General features: G+C 46.7%; 1 protein-coding gene and 1 non-coding gene across 2 annotated transcripts in view; one reads left to right on the forward strand and one right to left on the reverse strand.

Annotated features, from left to right (window-relative positions):
* RANBP3 (RAN binding protein 3) overlaps positions 1 to 19,313 on the forward strand; it is a 187,651-nt gene that overhangs the window by 117,425 nt on the left and 50,913 nt on the right. The window contains exons 10-11 of the mRNA XM_029913475.1: positions 7,414 to 7,533; positions 18,345 to 18,448. Of these exons, the coding sequence (XP_029769335.1) occupies positions 7,414 to 7,533; positions 18,345 to 18,448 (224 nt within the window). The remainder of the gene's footprint in view (positions 1 to 7,413; positions 7,534 to 18,344; positions 18,449 to 19,313) is intronic.
* LOC113408031 lies at positions 17,303 to 17,405 on the reverse strand. Its single transcript, XR_003370191.1, has one exon. It is a non-coding gene; the product is annotated as a U6 spliceosomal RNA (small nuclear RNA).

Raw genomic sequence — 19,313 nt, forward strand, 5'->3', positions numbered from 1 at the left:
TACCATTCCTGATGTCCGATTTGTGTCCATTTATTCTTTTGCGGAGGGACTGTCCGGTTTGGCCAATGTACATGGCAGAGGGGCATTGCTGGCACATGATGGCACATATAACATTAGTAGATGTGCAGGTGAATGAGCCCTTGATGGTGTGGCTGATGTGGTTGGGTCCTCTGATGGTGTCGCCAGAGTAGATATGGGGACAGAGTAGGCAACGAGGTTTGCTACAGGGATTGGTTCTTGGGTTGGTGTTTCTGTGGTGTGGTGTGTAGTTGCTGGTGAGTATTTGCTTCAGGTTGGGGGGTTGTCTTTAAGTGAGGACTGGCCTGCCTCCCAAGGTCTGTGAGAATGAGAGATCATTTTCCAGGATAGGTTGTAGATCGTGGATAATGTGCTGGAGAGGTTTTAGCTGGGGGCTGTATGTGATGGCCAGTGGTGTTCTGTTATTGTCCTTGTTGGGCCTGTCCTGTAGTAGGTGATTTCTGGGTACCCATCTTGCTCTGTCAATCTGTTTCCTCACTTCCCCAGGTGGGTATTGTAGTTTTACAAATGCTTGATAAAGATCTTGTAGGTGTTTGTCTCTGTCTGAGGGGTTGGAGCAAATTCGGTTGTATCTTAGGGCTTGGCTGTAGACAATGGATCGTGTGATGTGTCTTGGATGGAAGCTGGAGGCATGTAGGTACGTATAGCGGTCAGTAGGTTTCAGTATATAATGCCTGCATCTGTAACTTTCACTCTATGCATCTGAAGAAGTGAGGTTTTTACCCACGAAAGCTTATGCCCAAATAAATCTGTTAGTCTTTAAGGTGCCACCAGACTCCTTGTTGTTTTTGTAGATACAGACTAACACGGCTACCCCCTGATACTTGATACCATACTTTGTCTCACACCCCATGACTACTTAACTTCTTTAGTTCTTATGAGAGGCCTTGTCAAAGGCCTTTTTGAAGGTCTAAATAAATTATAGAGACAAGATGGGTGAAGCATCTTTTATTGGACCAACTTCTGTTGGTGAAAGAGACAAGCTTTTGTGTTTACATAGAGCTCTTCTTCAGGTCTGGGAAAGGTACTGAGGCCTTGGCTACACTTGTGAGTTACAGCGCAATAAAGCCTCCCAGAGCGCTGTACCTCACTCCCAGTCCACACTGGCAAGGCACGTACAGCGCTGTATCTCCGTGGCTACAGCACTGCTAGTACTCCACCTCCCCGAGAAGAATAACGTTTGCTGCGCCTTGGCTACAACTCCCGGGTGTCAGTGTGAACGAGGAGTTAACTTGCTGCGCTGTGATAATGGCCACTCGTCTCACTGTTGTGATCTACTGCAGGAATGCGGAAGTGCCCTTTCAAAGCTCTGTTTCAGAGAGAAAAAGCAAACATTTTGCTGTTTGCTTTGAGTGAGTGAGAGAGAAGTAGGGGGGTCTGAACTTACAAGCTAGCATGCTGACACACTCAGCACCCCAAAAACCCACACTCTCTCCCTCCACACTCCCTGTCACACTCCATCCCACCCCACCCTTTTGAAAAGCACGTTGCAACCACTTGAATGCTGGGATAGCTGCCCATAATGCACTGCTCCCAATGCGGCCATGACAGTGCGCTGGCAGCTGTCAGTGTGGACAGACTGCAGTGCTTTCCCTTCTCAGCTGTACGAAGGTGGGTTTAACTCACAGCACTGTACAGCTGCAAGTGTAGCCATACCCTGAGGCCTTGGCTACACTGGCGCTGTACAGCGCTACAACTTGCTGCGCTCAGGGGTGTGAAAACGCCCCCCCCCCCGAGCACAGCGAGTGCAGCGCTGTAAAGCGCTAGTGTAATCAGCGCCTGCAGCGCTGCACACTCGCTCGCAGCACTGCAAGCTACTCCCCTCAGAGAGGTGAAGTACATACAGCGCTGCGAGAGAGCTCTCGCAGCGCTGGCGGCGCGACTACACTTGCACTTCACAGCGCTGTGAATTCCCAAGTGTAGCCAAGGCCTCAGTGTCACAGCTAAATGCATGGTGGAACAGATAAAGAGTTAACACCGTTGCACGAGATCATTCAAGGTCAAGTGGGCAGTTAACACCTCTACATCCATAGGACAAAGGAGGGTTAGTGAGTTACAGATTGTTGTAATCACCCATAAATCCAGTGTCTTTATTAAGTCCATGATTTTTGGTGTCTAACAGAGTTATGAATTTCAGTTTCCAGGCTCTCGGTCAGTTCAAAAGCCTGTCTCTTTCGCCAACAGAAGTTGGTCCAATAAAAAGTATTACCCTCACCCACCTTGTCTCTCTAATATCCTGGGACCAACACAGCTACAACACTGCAAACATAAATAAATTATGTCAGCTGCTTCTCCTTTATCCACAAATCTTGGAATATGGGGAAATCCCAGAGGACTGGGAGACAGCTAATGTGCCAATATTTTTTAAAGGATAAATGGGATGACCTAAGTAATGATAAGCCCATTAACCGGGCATTGATCCTCCAGGCAAAATAATGAAATAGTTTTTGAGACTTAATAGGGAACTACAGAAGAGTAATAAAATGAATTCCTATTGACATGCTTTTATGGCAAATAGGTCACATCAAAGAAACTTGATGCCAGGGGAAGAAAATCTAAAATAATTGCTTGTAAAGTCTTCAGAGATAAAAAAAACTGGTGGAGTGGTAAATGACAGCTTAATTGCACAAAGTGATCTGGATGGCTTGATAAAGTGCATGCAATCAAAACTGTTTTAATAAGTTCACAGGCAAGATCATAATCGAAGAACAAAGAATGTAGGTTGTACTTACAGGATGGGTGGCCTGTATTTTGGAAAGTAATGATTCTGAGAAGGAATTCGGGGGTTACGATAGATAACCAACTGAACATGAGCTATCAGTTTATAATCCGGGGAATGTTGAGTAGATGTGAGGAGGTGATATTACCTCTGTATATGACATTAGTGAGACCATTACTGGATCCTGTGTCCAGTTCTGGTATCCACACTTCAAAAAAGATATTTAAAAATTGAAAGAGTTCAGAAGAGCTATAAGAATCATTTGAGGTCTTGAAAACCTCTCTTTATAGTGAGAGACTGAAGAATCTGTCTGTTTATTTTATCTAGGAGAATAGCAAGAGGCGACTTGAACACAATCTATAATAAGTACTCACATGGGGAGATTTCTGATAGCAAGGGGTTCTTTACGAAAAAACGACCAAAGGCATAGGAATGTTTAATAAGGTGTACATTTTTAACAGTTTGGGTTATTAGCCATTGGAACACCTTACCAAAACTTGTGGTGGATTCTCCTTCTTTTGAAATTTTTGAATCTATATTGTGGATAGTATCAGAGGGGTAGCCGTGTTAGTCTGAATCTGTAAAAAGCAACAGAGGGTCCTGTGGCACCTTTAAGACTAACTGTTAGTCTTAAAGGTGCCACAGGACCCTCTGTTGCTATATTGTGGATGTCTTCCGAAAAGATTCTCTAGCCCAACCACAAGTTACTGCAGTCGTCGCCAGAGTTTTTGGGTGACATTCTATGGCCCCTCTTATGCAGGAGGTCATTCTAGATGATCATAATGATTGAATCCATTCTGGAATTAAAATGTATTAATCTAGATTTTTTTTCTTTCCGTTTGACCAAGATGACCTTGCACAATATTATTTGGGGATTTACACACATACGTTTACAGTGCATGTTATAACAAAGTGTAAAAGCCACCTCTTTGGTGTTTACAGCTACTTCTGTCTCTAGCCAGACACCCAGCTTTCTTCCGTGTGTTAGAAGGGTTGTGGCAGGTACATTTCAGTGGCACACATGTGGTGACATTGCCTCCTTGTGCAATCACATTGCTCTCCTGTCAAGAGGCGTATAAAAGAGCATGTCCTGAGAAACTATTACCAGAACTTTAAGATCGCAAAGATATGCGCTCAGATGTTAAAAATGCCAGAATAAAGGTTGTCAGTGCAACCTTAATTTGGCCCTCCGTGCATATACATAGTGTGACAAAGTTCCTCCTCTGCCTTGGTGGGTTCTGCACTTCTGGTGGATTTGCTAGCCTCAGAGGTTTTCGGCAGTCCTCAGTTTGGCTCCTTTTGTTAGTGGCACAAATCTGCTGTTCACTCGGCTAACCACATCACTGGCCAGCATGGGGAAAAGGAGAACAATCCCCCGCAGTCTCTGCTGGCCCACCTAATGGGTCGGGGGACAGGCCAGAGACCTTCCCCTCTGGTGGGACCCACAGTCCAGATCAACTCCTCTTATATCAAATAGGGAGTTGGGGGGATGGGGGGAACCCGGACCCGCCCTCTACTCCGGGTTCCAGCCCAGGGCCCTGTGGATTGCAGCTGTCTTTAGTGTCTCCTGTAACAGCTGCGTGACAGCTACAACTTCCTGGGCTACTTACCCATGGCCTCCTCCCAGCACCTTCTTTGTCCTCACCACCGGACCTTCCTCCTGATGTCTGATAACGCTTGTACTTCTCAGTCCTCCAGCAGTATGCCTACTCACTCTCAGCTTTTTGCGTACCTCTTGCTCCCAGCTCCTCGCACACCCCTCACTGACTGCAGTGAGGTCCTTTTTAAACCAGGTGCCCTGATTAGCCTGCCTGTCTTAATGGATTCTAGCAGCTTCTTAATTGGCTCCAGATGTCCTAATTAGCCTGCCTGCCTTAATTGGTTCCAGCAAGTTCCTGATTGTTCTGGAACCGCCCCTGTTACCTTACCCAGGGAAAAGGGACCTGCTTAATCTGAGGCTTATATATGTGCCTTCCATCACTCTCCTGTAGCCATCTGGCCTGACCCTGTCACAATAGATAATCTTATCCAACATCATGCATAAAACCTGTAGTAGAGCCAGGAATAAATCAGCTCTCCTGGGTCTCAGTTCAGTACCTTAAATATAAGAGAATATCCTATTTCTTCTTGCCACTTTGTGCCTCATTCAGTGTCCATCCTGTGTCCTTAATGGAGGGGGTCTGTAGAACAAATAGTATGTAAAATGTAATTAGAACTGTATCCTAAACTGCTTTATGGTATTGTACCCAAACATTGCTTTTCAATGGGGGATTCAACTTCCTTTATAGGAACAGACTCCTGAAACTCTTACCAGTCCACAAAAGGGGTCCATAGTCATGCAAATAGTCCCATTATCTTCAATGGGATTGATCAAATGATTAAGGATTTACAGGATTAGGTTCCAAGTTCGTAAATTATTCTGGATGAAACTGACAATGCCTGAGCTGTCAGATCAGAAGGAGCTTCATTCGAATAAAGGTGGGCAGATGTGTGATAAGTCTTAGCTCCATTGCTAAGATGAGGAACATATTTTCAGCGAAGTTCTTGGCAGATTCCTGAGGCAGCTGGTTTAAGGCCATCAGTATCCGGCATTATAATCTTCACTTATAGTTCTCTCTCACCCACAAAGCTGGAAAATGAGGCATTTGTTTTCTTTGTTTTGCTGCTCCAGTTCCAGTTAACAAAATGCATGTTAGACTTTGTTTAAGTTTGTTAGCATATGTATTGTGCTGTTAAAGCCATTTAAAGAATGAATGCCCTCCCTAGCCGTGTTCTGCTCCTTTAAGGAGCAGAGCGCAGCCCCTCCCCCTCTGGGGGGGGGGGGGGGCTAGCCCCAAGTCTTTCCGGTATCCCGTACCTGCTAAAAAGCTCTTGCCGGTACTGTGAACTGGCAGGTACCACCCTACTTGCACTCCTGCTTGCCACAGAATTGTGCTCCAGAATCTGACCTTCCATTAAAAAAAAAATCATGCTTGGCTGTGTAAATGTCCTCTGTTCATGTTTTCAAGGATAACAGATGCAGTGAGTCTGCTGGAAACAATAGCTCTGAAAGGTGTGAGCTGCCCCATTCATCTCAGTCAGGACCCTGTGGATTCCAGTTCCATAGTTGTAGAATTCGGCATTTTCCCAATATGCTATAGTATTTTGCCATGGACTTCACTAACCTTTCATTTTCTCTGTGCCCTGCAGCTACTCATTGCTGTCCAGCTTTCCCCAAAGGGGGAGCTAGTTGTATTCCAGTGCCTGCTTCTTGCACTGTTCCATGGACCCAGACAGCAGGGGGTCAAGAACATAGAGCTGAAAATCTGGCCTGCAGCCAGGAAGCAGAGGGAACTAGAAGTCCAGGATAGCGAGCTAGCAGCCTGGAAAGTAGTATAGTGGCAAAGCCTGAGAGAAGTGGGGCAGGAAATGAGCCACTGAAACCAGCCAAATGCAACTTTCATTGACTCCCAAGGGAGGAGGAAGTTTATGAGCTGAGTCACCTAGACAGTGGAAGTGGCTTAATTGTTTGTTTTCACTGAAGCTTTGAAAAAAATATGTCCAGGGCAGAGAGTAGACATGGAAAATGTCAGCCTGATGGCTTAAAGTTTGATAACAGGCATCATAATTTCCCCCCCCCCCCCCAATCCCCTATGTTTTTGGCCACTAAATGGCATCTAAAGGGAAAAAAACAGCCTGCAAGTAAGTGGAACCTTGCAATTATTCTCTTTAGAAATGATCTTTGTGAATGTATTTGAAACATTGCAGTTATAAAGAAACTGTAATGCATATAGATCTAATAGGTGTCTCCATTCTGTGAAGTATTTCCTCTTCAACCCTTACGTTATCAGTGGTTCTCTAGATGAACTAGTCTATCTGGTCCAGTCAATATTTGTACTGGGGTCCCATTGTTCATGGAGGATAGATCCATCAGTGCCTATTAGCCCCATGCTCTAGTTGTCCCTAAACATCTGACTGCCAAAAGCTGGGACTGGATGACAGGGGATGGATCATTTGATATACTGCCCTGTTTTGTCCCTCTGAAGCATCTGGAACCAGCCTCTGATGGAAGACAGGATACTGGACTTAGATGGACCTTTGGTCTGACCCAGTATGGCTGTTCTAATGTTCTTACATTAATTGCTGATTTATTGTGGGTTTTTTCCTATCACTATCACTGTAATATGTATATTTATCCATAGACAAATTTTATAGTAACATTGACGTGTTCGTAGAATCATAGGAGATTAGGGTTTGAAGAGACCTCAGGAGGTCATCTAGTCCAACCCCCTGTTCAAAGCAGGACCAACCTCAACTAAACCATCCCAGCCAGGACTTTGTGAAGCCGGGCCTTAAAAACCTTGAAGGATGGAGATTCCACCACCTCCCTAAGTAACCTATTCCAGTGCTTCCCTACCCTCCTAGTGAAACAGTTTTTCCTAATATCCAACCTAGACCTCCCCCACTGCAACTTGAGACCATTGCTCCTGGTTCTGTCATCTGCCACCACTGAGAACAGCCTAGCTCCATCCTCTTTGGAGCCCCCCCTTGTTCCTAGTGCATAGCATTAATGAAAATTATTGGAAAGGAAAAAGTATAGTTTTTAACAAAAATGTTATTCAACAAACGGATCTAATTTCTCTAGGCTTAATTTTTCTCCGTTTTTTTTCCTTTAGGTGAGAGAATGTCAGAAAAATGAGTCTAACAATACTTCAGAGGATGAAAACGGCGAGAAGTCAGAGCACAATGCACAGCAAGCATTTGTATTTGGGCAAAACTTAAGAGACAGAGTTAAGGTATATATTTAATCAGAAAAACAAAGATTATGTGATTGAACTTAAATGAAAGTTGCTACTCCAGGTGAAAACTTTAAAGTGAAAACATCCAGTATAAAAAGCTGGTTTCTGAGTCCTGGGAACAAAGTGATGGCTTGGGCTTAAAATGCCCAAAGTTCGTTCTCTTTTTGTGTGTGTGATGGAGTTTGTTTTTGAAAACTCCTGTAATTCTGGTTTGTTGTTCTTCGAGTGCTAGCTCACGTTGATTCCAAGTAGGTGTGTGCGCAGTCTGATACTGAGGCATGCACAGTCGCCAGAAGATTTTCCCCTAGCGGTATATATCGGTCGGCTCTAGAGCCCCCTGGAGTCGCACCTTTCTGGCGCCGTATATAGAGTCCTGCCGGCCCCCGGCCTCTTAAGTTCCTTCTTACCACCTGTGATGGTTGGCTGGAATGTTGTTTCTCTCTTGCATCTGCAAGTGCTACCGTAGTGGTCTTACCGTTTTCTCCCTGTATATAGTTATACTAGTTTGTTAGTCAACCTGGGCATATATATTGTATATTTAGTTTAATGTAGTACTTTTAGTGTAGTTAGGACCCGCTTATCGGGGTCACCCCCTTCTTTCCTGTCCTGGGACTGGGGCATGCCTCAGTATCCAGGGTTTAAACCGTGCACGTCTTGCAATAAGCCTGTGCCCAACAGCAACCCTCACACTTCTTGCTTGAAGTGTCCGGGAGGATCCTATCAAAAGGAGCACTGCAAGATCTGCAGGGGATTTCATCCCAGAGCTCAAAAGGAGAGGGATCAGAGGCTGAAGTTCCCCCTGATGGAGACAGCCCTTCGCCCCCACTTGGAGCCAAGTTCAGCTGAACTGGCACCCAGCACGTCTGCAGCGGTGCGAAGTTGCACTGACATTGACGAGGGAGACCTCTACACCGAAAAAGGACTATGTCTATAGACTCTCAGCACCGGCAGGACTTTCTGGCACATAGAGGCTCTGCTCACGGCAGTGCACGGCACTGCTGCCAGTCGCCGGGGCCGCTCAAGAAACAGAAGAAATCTGATGGGGGGCACTCATCCACGCCGAGGCCAGCACTGCAAAAGGACTTGAGCGGAGTGTGACCCGCACCAGGCCACTTACTCTACCCAGCACGGCACCAATGACTCCGGCCCCAGTGAGAGATCAGTCAAGGGCTAGGGAGGGATAGCTCAGTGGTTTGAGCATTGGCCTGCTAAACCCAGGGTTGTGAGCTCAATCCTTGAGGGGGCCACTTAGGGATCTGGGGCAAAATCAGTACTTGGTCCTCCTAGTGAAGGCAGGGGGCTGGACTCTATGACCTTTCAGGGTCCCTTCCAGTTCTAGGAGATAGGTATATCTCCATATATTATATTATTTTATATTATTTTATATTATATTTTATATTACATCCGGTGCCGATGGACTTCCGTCCTCGGGAGAGCTGCGGAGAGACACGCTGGAGCTGCTCTCCATGCCTGAAACTTTTGAGGCAGCTAGGGAACTAATAGCCTTCACAGTATCGCCGTCTCCCACCAGGTGAGAGTGTGCACTGGGCCCGAAAGCACCGGCACTGCAAAGACTCCTGGAACCATCCTGAGGGAAGCTGGCTATGGTGCCGCACTGGTCTCCTTTGCCCCCGGTACCATCCGGGAGCAAGCCAGCTATGATGCCACACTAGTCTTTACCCCGGCACTGTCAGGCACGAAAAGAGTCTTCCGCATCGGACTCTGAGCCGGAATCCTATATTTCTAGGAGGAGCTGGCACAGATCGGAGCATAGACATTCAAGGACTGACATGGGTCAGTCTTTCCCTCTTGTGCCCTGGTCCAAGCAGTGGCCGGTACCACGCAATGGCCCTTTTGGAAACCACAGCGTTCCACCAAGCCCAGTGGTCGCATTCGAGGCGGTCTTTGTCCGTTGCGTCAGAGAGCAGAGCCCCCTTTTGCTCCCTTCGGTGCAGGACCAACCTCATGGCACCAAACTGGATGCCGTACTGGAGGAACCAGTACCACGTGACCCCCTTGGAACAGAAGGACAGGAGCAAGAGCCTGTTCCTTTCACCAGACGAAGCTGTGACAGGGACCTCCTCTACAACCATCCTTGATGACAGCAAGGTCCACTGACAACTTTTGAAGAGAATGGCCCAGAACCTGGGGCTCCAAGTTGAAGACATTTCCGAGGCCTCAGAACCTATGGTGGACATCCTGGCCCCCTCAAGCTGGTAGGTCGACCTACCACTTATTAAGACCGTCCAAGACACAGCTAAAAATTGCAGACCCCAGCCTCTTTGGTCCCTACTGCAAAGAGGATGGAGCGAAAGTATTTCATCCTATCTAAGGGGTTTGAATACCTATATTCCCACCCACCACCAGGCTTCCTCCTGGTGGTAGCAGCAAATGAATGTAAGTGTCAAGGCCCATAAGGGCCTTTAACGAAGGCCAAGGATGCTAAGAAGTTGGACCTCTTCCGTAGAAAAGTATATTCTACTGGGGGCTTCAGATTTCCAACCATCAAGTGACCCTCAGCAGATATAGCCCCAACTCTTGGGGAGCGATGTCAAAGTTTATGGAGCTGCTGCCAACGGAGTGCAGGGCAGGTTTCTTGGCCTTGTGGAAGAGGGAAAATTGGTGGCCAAGGCCTCGTTACAGCAGCCCTGGATGTGGCCGATTCGGCGACACATACCATGTCTTCGGCTGTAGCCATGAGGCAGAGCTCTTGACTCCAGGCCTCGGGACTCCCCGTATGAGGTCCAGCAGACCATATAGGACATCCCTTTCGGGGGATTATCCCCCTTTTCCAAGAAGACAGACTCGAGGATCCACAGCCTAAAAGACTCCAGGGCCACCCTCAAGTCACTGGGGCTTCATACTCTGGCTCCACAAAGGAAACACTTTAAACCTTAACCCCTTCCTCACTTCTGTCAATCTCAGCATAGGCAGGATTACATCAGAAAGAGGGGCAGAAACCATACTAGGAGGCCTTCATTTACTCAGGGTCCCAGACCTGCAAAACATCCAGAACTTTTGAGGGTGTGCCTGAGGGCGATGCACCAGTTCATCTCCCTGTGTTTCTCCCCTGTGTTTCTTGGACCATTTATCCCACTTCTATCCTGCATGGGCCCAGATTATGTCAGACTGCTGGGTGCTACACACGATAGGACTGGGATATTCACTTCAGTTCTCCACCTCCATCCCATTCTCCCTCCCTGTCCCTCTTCAGGGACCCTTCTCAAGACCAGCTTCTACCGCAAGAGGTGCAAATGCTCCTAAGAGTGGGAGCAGTAGAGAAGGTCCCTCAGGAGCTAAGGGGCAGAGGTTTCTACTCCAGCTATTTCCTAATCCCGAAAGCCAGCGGTGGTCTCAGACCTATCCTGGACCCGCGAAATCTTAACAGATTCATGAAGAAGTTGAGGATCATAGAATCACAGAATCACAGAATATCAGGGTTGGAAGGGACCTCAGGAGGTCATCTAGTCCAACCCCCTTCTCAAAGCAGGACCAATTCCCAACTAAATCATCCCAGCCAGGGCTTTGTCAAGCCGGGCCTTAAAAACCTCCAAGGAAGGAGACTCCACCACCTCCCTAGGTAACGCATTCCAGTGCTTCACCACCCTCTTAGTGAAATAGTGTTTCCTCATATCCAACCTAGACCTCCCCCACTGCAACGTGAGACCATTGCTCCTTGTTCTGTCATCTGCCACCATTGAGAACAGCCGAGTTCCATCCTCTTTGGAACCCCCCTTCAGGTAGTTGAAGGCTGCTATCAAATCCCCCCTCATTCTTCTCTTCTGGAGACTAAACAATCCCAATTCCCTCAGCCTCTCCTCATAAGTCATGCGCTCCAGCCCCCTAATCATTTTTGTTGCCCTCCGCTGGACTCTTTCCAATTTTTCCACATCCTTCTTGTAGTGTGGGGCCCAAAACTGGACACAGTACTCCAGATGAGGCCTCACCAATGTCGAATAAAGGGGAACGATCACGTCCCTCGATCTGCTGGCAATGCCCCTACTTATACAGCCCAAAATGCCATTAGCCTTCTTGGCAACAAGAGCACACTGTTGACTCCATATCCAGCTTCTCATCCACTGTGACCCCTAGGTCCTTTTCTGCAAAACTGCTACCTAGCCACTCGGTCCCTAGTTTGTAGCAGTGCATAGGATTCTTCCGTCCTAGGTGCAGGACTCTGCACTTGTCCTTGTTGAACCTCATCAGGTTTCTTTTGGCCCAATCCTCTAATTTGTCTAGGTCCCTCTGTATCCGATCCCTACCCTCTAGTGTATCTACCACGCCTCCTAGTTTAGTGTCATCGGCAAACTTGCTGAGAGTGCAGTCCACACCATCCTCCAGATCATTAATAAAGATATTAAACAAAACCGGCCCCAGGACCGACCCTTGGGGCACTCCCGCTTGAAACTGGCTGCCAACTAGACATGGAGCCATTGATCACTACCCGTTGAGCCCGACGATCTAGCCAGCTTTCTATCCACCTTACAGTCCATTCATCCAGCCCATACTTCTTTAAATTGGCAGCAAGAATACTTTGGGAGACCGTATCAAAAGCTTTGCTAAAGTCAAGGAATAACACATCCACTGCGTTCCCCTCATCCACAGAGCCAGTTATCTCATCATAGAAGGCAATTAGGTTAGTCAGGCACGACTTCCCCTTGGTGAATCCATGCTGACTGTTCCTGATCACTTTCCTCTCCTCTAAGTGTTTCATAATTGATTCCTTGAGGACCTGCTCCATGATTTTTCCAGGGACTGAGGTGAGGCTGACTGGCCTGTAGTTCCCCGGATCCTCCTTCTTCCCTTTTTTAAAGATGGGCACTACATTAGCCTTTTTCCAGTCATCCGGGACCTCCCCCGATCACCATGAGTTTTCAAAAATAATGGCTAATGGCTCTGCAGTCTCATCCGCCAACTCCTTTAGCACCCTCGGATGCAGCGCATCCGGCCCCATGGACTTGTGCACGTCCAGTTTTTCTAAATAGTCCCGAACCACTTCCTTCTCCACAGAGGGCTGGTCACCTTCTCCAAATATTGTGCTGCCCAGTGCAGCAGTCTGGGAGCTGACCTTGTTTGTGAAGACAGAGGCAAAAAAATCATTGAGTACATTAGCTTTTTCCACATCCTCGGTCACTAGGTTGCCTCCCTAGTCTGCATGAACTCCTTGGGATCCATTATCCCTTCCTTGGATCCGGGGGACTGGTATGCCGCCCTCGATTTGAAGGACGCATACTTCCATGTATCAATCATCTCCAATCACAGAAGATTCCTCCGGGTTGTAGTGAATCATACCCACTACCAGTTCACAGTCCTCCCCTTTGGCTTGTTAATGGCCCCTCGCATGTTCACCAAGTGCATGGCAGTCGTCGCAGCCTTCCTGGGGAAGCGAGGGGTGCAGGAGTTTCCATACCTCGACAACTGGCTGATCAAGAGCTGCACTAGGGCTCAGGTAGAGGCACACACAAACCTAATAAAGTAAATTTTTGACAGGTTAGGCTTGCTGGTAAATGCATAAAAGTCAGCCCTCACTCCCACTCAGAGTTCATAGGGGCAGTTCTAGATTCAAGACAAGCCAGAGCATTCCTACCAGAGTCTTGTTTACAGGCTTTATGCTCCATCATAGAGGACCCCGGACGATACCCCACCACCAGGGCACAGAACTGCCTGAAGCTTCTGGGGCACGTGGCCGCATGTACATATGTAGTACAGCATGCAAGGCTGCGGCTCAGGCCTCTCTGGTCCTGGCTGGTATCAGTGTATCACCCAAGCCAAAACTGCTTGGACAAGGTAGTCGCACTTCCCCCACTGGCCATCAAGACTCTCCTGTGGTTGGTCAATCCTCAAACGGTCTGGACAGAAGTGCCCTTCTCCAGACCTCAACCCTTGCTGACTCTATTTACAGATGCTTCAGTGATGGGGTGGGGAGCGCATCTAGGGAGGCTCTGGACTCAAGGCCTCTGGTCCCAAGCAGAGCTCTCGCTTCACATCAATGGCAAAGAGCTAAGAGCAGTACGCCTGGCCTCCCAGACCTTCCAAGCCCATCTGGAAGGAAAATGTGTATCGGTCACGACGGACAATACAACAATGATATTTTATATAAACAGACAGGGTAGAGCACGCTCCTCTCTCCTATGCCAGGAAGCCCTCAAGCTGTGTGACTTCTGCATAACACACTCGATACACCTAGAGGCATCTTACCTTCTGGGATCCCTTCTGGTTAGATACGCCGGAGGGTAGGGATCAGATACAGAGGGACCTAGACAAATTAGAGGATTGGGCCAAAAGAAACCTGATGAGGTTCAAAAAGGACAAGTGCAGAGTCCTGCACTTAGGACGGAAGAATCCCATGCACTGCTACAGACTAGGGACCGAAGGCTAGGCAGCAGTTCTGCAGAAAAGGACCTAGGGGTTACAGTGGACGAGAAGCTGGATATGAGTCGACAGTGTGCCCTTGTTGCCAAGAAGGCTAACGGAATTTTGGGCTGTATAAGTAGGGGCATTGCCAGCAGATCAAGGGACGTGATCATTCCCCTCTATTCGACATTGGTGAGGCCTCATCTGGAGTACTGTGTCCAGTTTTGGGCCCCACACTACACGAAGGATGTGGAAAAATTGGAAAGAGTCCAGCGGAGGGCAACAAAACTGATTAGGGGGCTGGAGCACATGACTTATGAGGAGAGGCTGAGGGAACTGGGATTGTTTAGTCTCCAGAAGAGAAGAATGAGGGGGGATTTGATAGCTGCTTTCAACTAGCTGAAAAGGGGTTCCAAAGAGGATGGATCTAGACTGTTCTCAGTGGTACCCGATGACAGAACAAGGAGTAATGGTCTCAAGTTGCAGTGGGGGAGTTTTAGGTTGGATATTAGGAAAAACTATTTCACTAGAAGGGTGGTGAAGCACTGGAATGGGTTACCTAGGAAGGTGGTGGAATCTCCTTCCTTAGAGGTTTTTAAGGTCAGGCTTGACAAAACCCTGGCTGGGATGATTTAGTGGGGAATTGGTCCTGCTTTGAGCAGGGGGTTGGACTAGATGACCTCCTGAGGTCCCTTCCAACCCAGATATTCTATGATTCTATGATCCCAGAAAAAGTTGGCGGACCATCTCAGGAGGTCTTTCTACAACCACAAGTAGTCCATTCGCCCAGACATCCTGAACAGCACCTTCCAATGATGGGGATTCCCCATATAGACTTGTTCGCAACAAGACAAAACAGGGAGTGTCTGCAGTTCTACTCCTTCCTGAATCACAGCTCAGGCTCGATTGCAGACGCATTCCTCCTTCCCTGGAAGGACCATCTGTTCTATGCATTTCCACCCATCCCACTCATTCACAAAGTTGTCCTGAAGGTCAGACGGGAAGGGTTGTCTTTGATATTGATCGTGCCAGCCTGACCCCATCAGCACTGATGTACCACAGTCCTAGACCTGTCAGTGGAGACCCCAATCAGTCTGCCCCTAGTCTCAGACTTGATCATGCAGGACCATGGCCACCTTCAGCATCCTAATCTCAAGTGCCTCCATCTCATGGCATGGAAGCTCCATGGCTAAACCTTTTGGAGTTGGCTTGCTCAGGTCTGGAAACCATCCACTAGGGCCACGTACATAGCTAAGTGGAAAAGCTTCTCAGTTTGGTCAATGCAAAGGGGCACTCCACCTATGCAGTCATCAGTACCTGTCATCTTAGACTATCTGTTACACCTCAAGCAGCAAGGTCTATCATAGAATCCTAGGGTTGGAAGGGACCTCAGGAGGTCATCTAGTCCAACCCCCTGTTCAAAGCAGGACCTAATCCCCAACTAAATCATCCCAGCCAGGGCTTTGTCAAGCCTGACCTTAAAAACCTCTAAGGAAGGAGATTCCACCACCTCCCTAGAGAACCCATTTCAGTGCTTCACCACCCTCCTGTCAGTGTCCTCAATAAAAGTTCACCTGGCTGCTATTTCAGCATTCCATCCAGGGGTTGCTGGCCAATCAGTCTTTGCTAACCCAATTGTCAGCCATTTTCTTAAAGGACTACATAGGTTACACCTTCAAGTGCAACAACCGATCCCTGCTTGGGATCTGAACCTGGTGCTGTCTAAACTAATGGGGCCCCCATTTGAGCCCTTACCAACGTGTTCACTACTTTACCTTTCCTGGAAAGTAGCGATCCTGGTGGCTCTAGCCAGCCAGGAGGCTATCTGAACTTAAGGCCCTGACATCTGAGCCTCCTTACATGATCTTCTGTAAGGACAAGGTCCAACTGCGACCTCACCCAGCCTTCCTTCCGAAGGTAGTCTCTTAATTCCACTCAAACCAGGACATTTTTGTTCCAGTCTTCTACCCAAACTCCAGCAGCCGAGAGCAAAAGCTCCATTCCCTCGATGTTAGATGGGCATTGGCTTTTTATTTGAAAAGACAAAACCATTTTGAAAGACAACTCAGCTTTTCTTGGCAATAGCAGACAGAATGAAGGGAATGTCATCGTGGATCATGTCCTGTATCCGAGTGTGCTACAAATTGGCAAAGATACCTGCCCCCACACTGACAGCACACTCCACAAGGGTGCAGGCATCCTTGGTAGCTTTCTGGCGCAGATCCTGATCCAGGACATCTGTAGAGCTGCAACATGTTCTTCAATCCACACCTTTGCTGCACATTATTCGATTACACAACAAGCCAGGGACGATGCCGCATTTGGTAGAGTGATGCTACAATCCGCGACGCAATGAACTCTGACCCCTCCTCCTAGGAACTGCTTGGGAGTCACCTACTTGGAATCGACACGAGCAAGCACTCAAAGAAGAAAAAACGGTTACCTACCTTTTCGTAACTGTTGTTCTTCGAGATGTGTTGTTCATGTCCATTCCAAGACCCACCCACCTACCCCTCTGTTGGAGTCAGCTGGCAAGAAGGCGCTGAAGTGGCGGGGGGTCGGCAGGGCCCTATATATGGTGCCACTCCAGGGGGCTCCAGAGCCAACTGATGGATACCACTAGGGGAAAACCTTCTGGTCACTTTGCACGTGGCGCGCGCACGCCTACTTGGAATCTACATGAGCAACATATCTCGAAGAAGAACAGTTACAAAAAGATTCCTAGGTAGGTAACCATTTATTCTATCTCCTGGATAAGCAGAACAGTATTAAGCATATATATATATATATATATATATATATATATATATATATACACACATAGGTATATCTCCATATATATATATCTCTAGCTCATAGAACTGGAAGGGACCTTAAAAGGTCATTGAGTCCATTCCCCTGCCTTCACTACGGGTATGTCTACACTACGGGATTAATCCGAATTTAGATAATTCGAATTTGGGAAACAGGTTGTATAAATTCGATTGTGCGCGGCCACACTAAGCACATTAATTCGGTTTTTAACCACATTAATTCGGTGGTGTGCGGCCACACTACCCCATTAATTTTAACCACATTAATTCGGTGGTGGCGGCCACACTAACCCTAATTCGAATTAACAAAATCGATTTTGGCGCTACTCCGCTCGTCGAGGTGGAGTACAGAAATCGATTTAAAGCGCCCTTTAATTCGAACTAAATGGCTCTGTTGTGTGGACGGGTGAAGGGTTAATTCGAATTAACGCTGCTAAATCCGAATTAATCCCGTAGTGTAGACCAGGCCTAACAGGACCAAGTACTGTCCCTGACAGTTTTTTGTTTGTTTGTTTTTTGCCCCAGATCCCTAAATAGCCCCCTCAAGGATTGAACTCACAACCCTGGGTTTAGCAGGCCAATGCTCAAACCACTGAGCTACCCCTCCCCCCCTTTTCATGAATTTGTGTGTCATCCTTGCGCAGGGGCCATGCCAATCTTCTCTGTATCGTTCCCATTTTAGTATATGTGCTGCCAAAACAAGTATTAATTTCATTTCATATTAGCTTCCTATTTCAATTTTCAAACTATCATGTAAAAACTTTATTTTCTAAAGCAGCCACATGAAGTGTATTTGCAAATCCTACATTTGTGCATAAATGTGGACACTAGGGCAACAAAATGGTAACCAAGTGCTTAGGCTTTGATTTATATGTGCAAATGCAGGATTTGTACACAGAGTATAGTTAGTTGGCCACTTTGCAAAAGTTATTTTTCATGATACTACTTTTTGAAGTCCTTTCTTGTAAAAACTAAAAACACCCACTACTGTTATACAAATAAACTCTGGGATATTCAATGTTGTTTGGTGTTTCTTCTGAACTGCTGGGTTGGGAATGATCTGGTCCCCCTTCCCACTGAGCCTCCAGAAGTCCCTCCATGCCAAATCCATGCAGCACAGGTTCCAAGAGTGTTGCAGGGGCAAGGTCAGAGGACCTGAGGCAAAGCAGGCTCATACCTAAACATAGGCTAATTGAATTAGACTAACAAGAGGTATTGACACCCTAAAGGGAGGGGTTTTATGGAAGCATATGGGGTGGGTGAGGCCAGTGGGAGTATGTGGCTCCTACACGACCTGACAGGAGGGAGATTGGCCAGAACTACAGTGGGAGCAACACAGTCCAAAAAGTACATAGCTGTGATAAACTTAATAATGAAGGAGGAAAGGTTTTTGAATATAGACCAATACAGTTTTAAAAGCAATTGCAATGCTGCTTGAAGGTGTCCCTGGTTCTTAATTTAGGTATATATGAATGCAGTACACTGGCGTTCCTATAGGGATGCAGCTTGCAACAAGGAGAAATTTGTTGTAATGGGAAGTACACTTTGGTCTTATTGTTAAGAGTGTATATGAGACAATAAGGTCTGATGATCTTGGTTTTGGTATTGTTAATTGTGTATAAATGTCTATCTCTTTTGTAGTTGGGAGATGAAAGTGATGAAACAGCAGATGTACAGAATGCTGGGCTTCCAAGCTTGGAAACACCATCGGCAACAAACTACTTTCTGCAATACATCAGTTCCAAGTAAGACTGCAAATAAATTCAGAGCAACTTACTTTACTGTAGTATATGTAGAGCATTAATATTAGTGTTGCTGTCTACCAGAGGCAGGGTTCCATTTGAACTGGGTTGGTACCCAACACTTTTTTGAGGCTGCTACCTTGTTCTTCAGATTCCTAGCTTTTTGTTTTCTAAAAAAATACAGTATATTATTAGTTCTTATGGTTGCAAAGCTTCAGGAGGTGAGGAGTGTGACAAATACAGCCTGCCTGAATTTGCGGAGAGCTTGAAATGAACCTGGCACCAGGTATTGCCAAGATCCTCTTCCACTGAAGGGATCACATGTACTCAGAAAACTGTTCAGGCTTTATGAATCTGATTACCCTATGACAACTAACAACCAGATCACTTTCATCCCTTGAGTTTAACCATTAACTCCAAAAGAATGCGTTACCCAAGACCTATGAAGCTGGTTGATAAGAAACCCAAGTTAACTGGTAGTTTTTCTAAATGAAGAAGGAATTAGAAGAAAGGAATTAGACAAATTCAGGTTAGAAATAAGGTGCAAATTTTTCTCAGTAACTAACCATTGGAACAACTTACCTAGGGATGTTGTGGATTCTCCATCACTTGAAGTCTTCAGTATTGGATGTCTTTCTGAAAGAGCTGCTCTAGCTCAACTAGAAGTTACGGGTTTGATGCGGGAACCACTGGGTGAAATAATATAATTATAATATAATAACACTGCTCTACAGCCAAAATGCTTCTGAAATAAATGTAGTCAAACTTTACTAATTCTGGGTCACTGAGAATGAAAATGATGCTTAAAATTGTTGATTGGTTCTAGTTTTCAAGATATGCTATTGGGTCAGTATATACGACCCTTGAC

The sequence above is a fragment of the Terrapene carolina genome, unplaced genomic scaffold (genome assembly GCF_002925995.2).
Source record: "Terrapene carolina triunguis isolate 2854851 unplaced genomic scaffold, T_m_triunguis-2.0 Scaffold662, whole genome shotgun sequence".
Lineage (NCBI taxonomy): Eukaryota > Metazoa > Chordata > Testudines > Emydidae > Terrapene > Terrapene triunguis.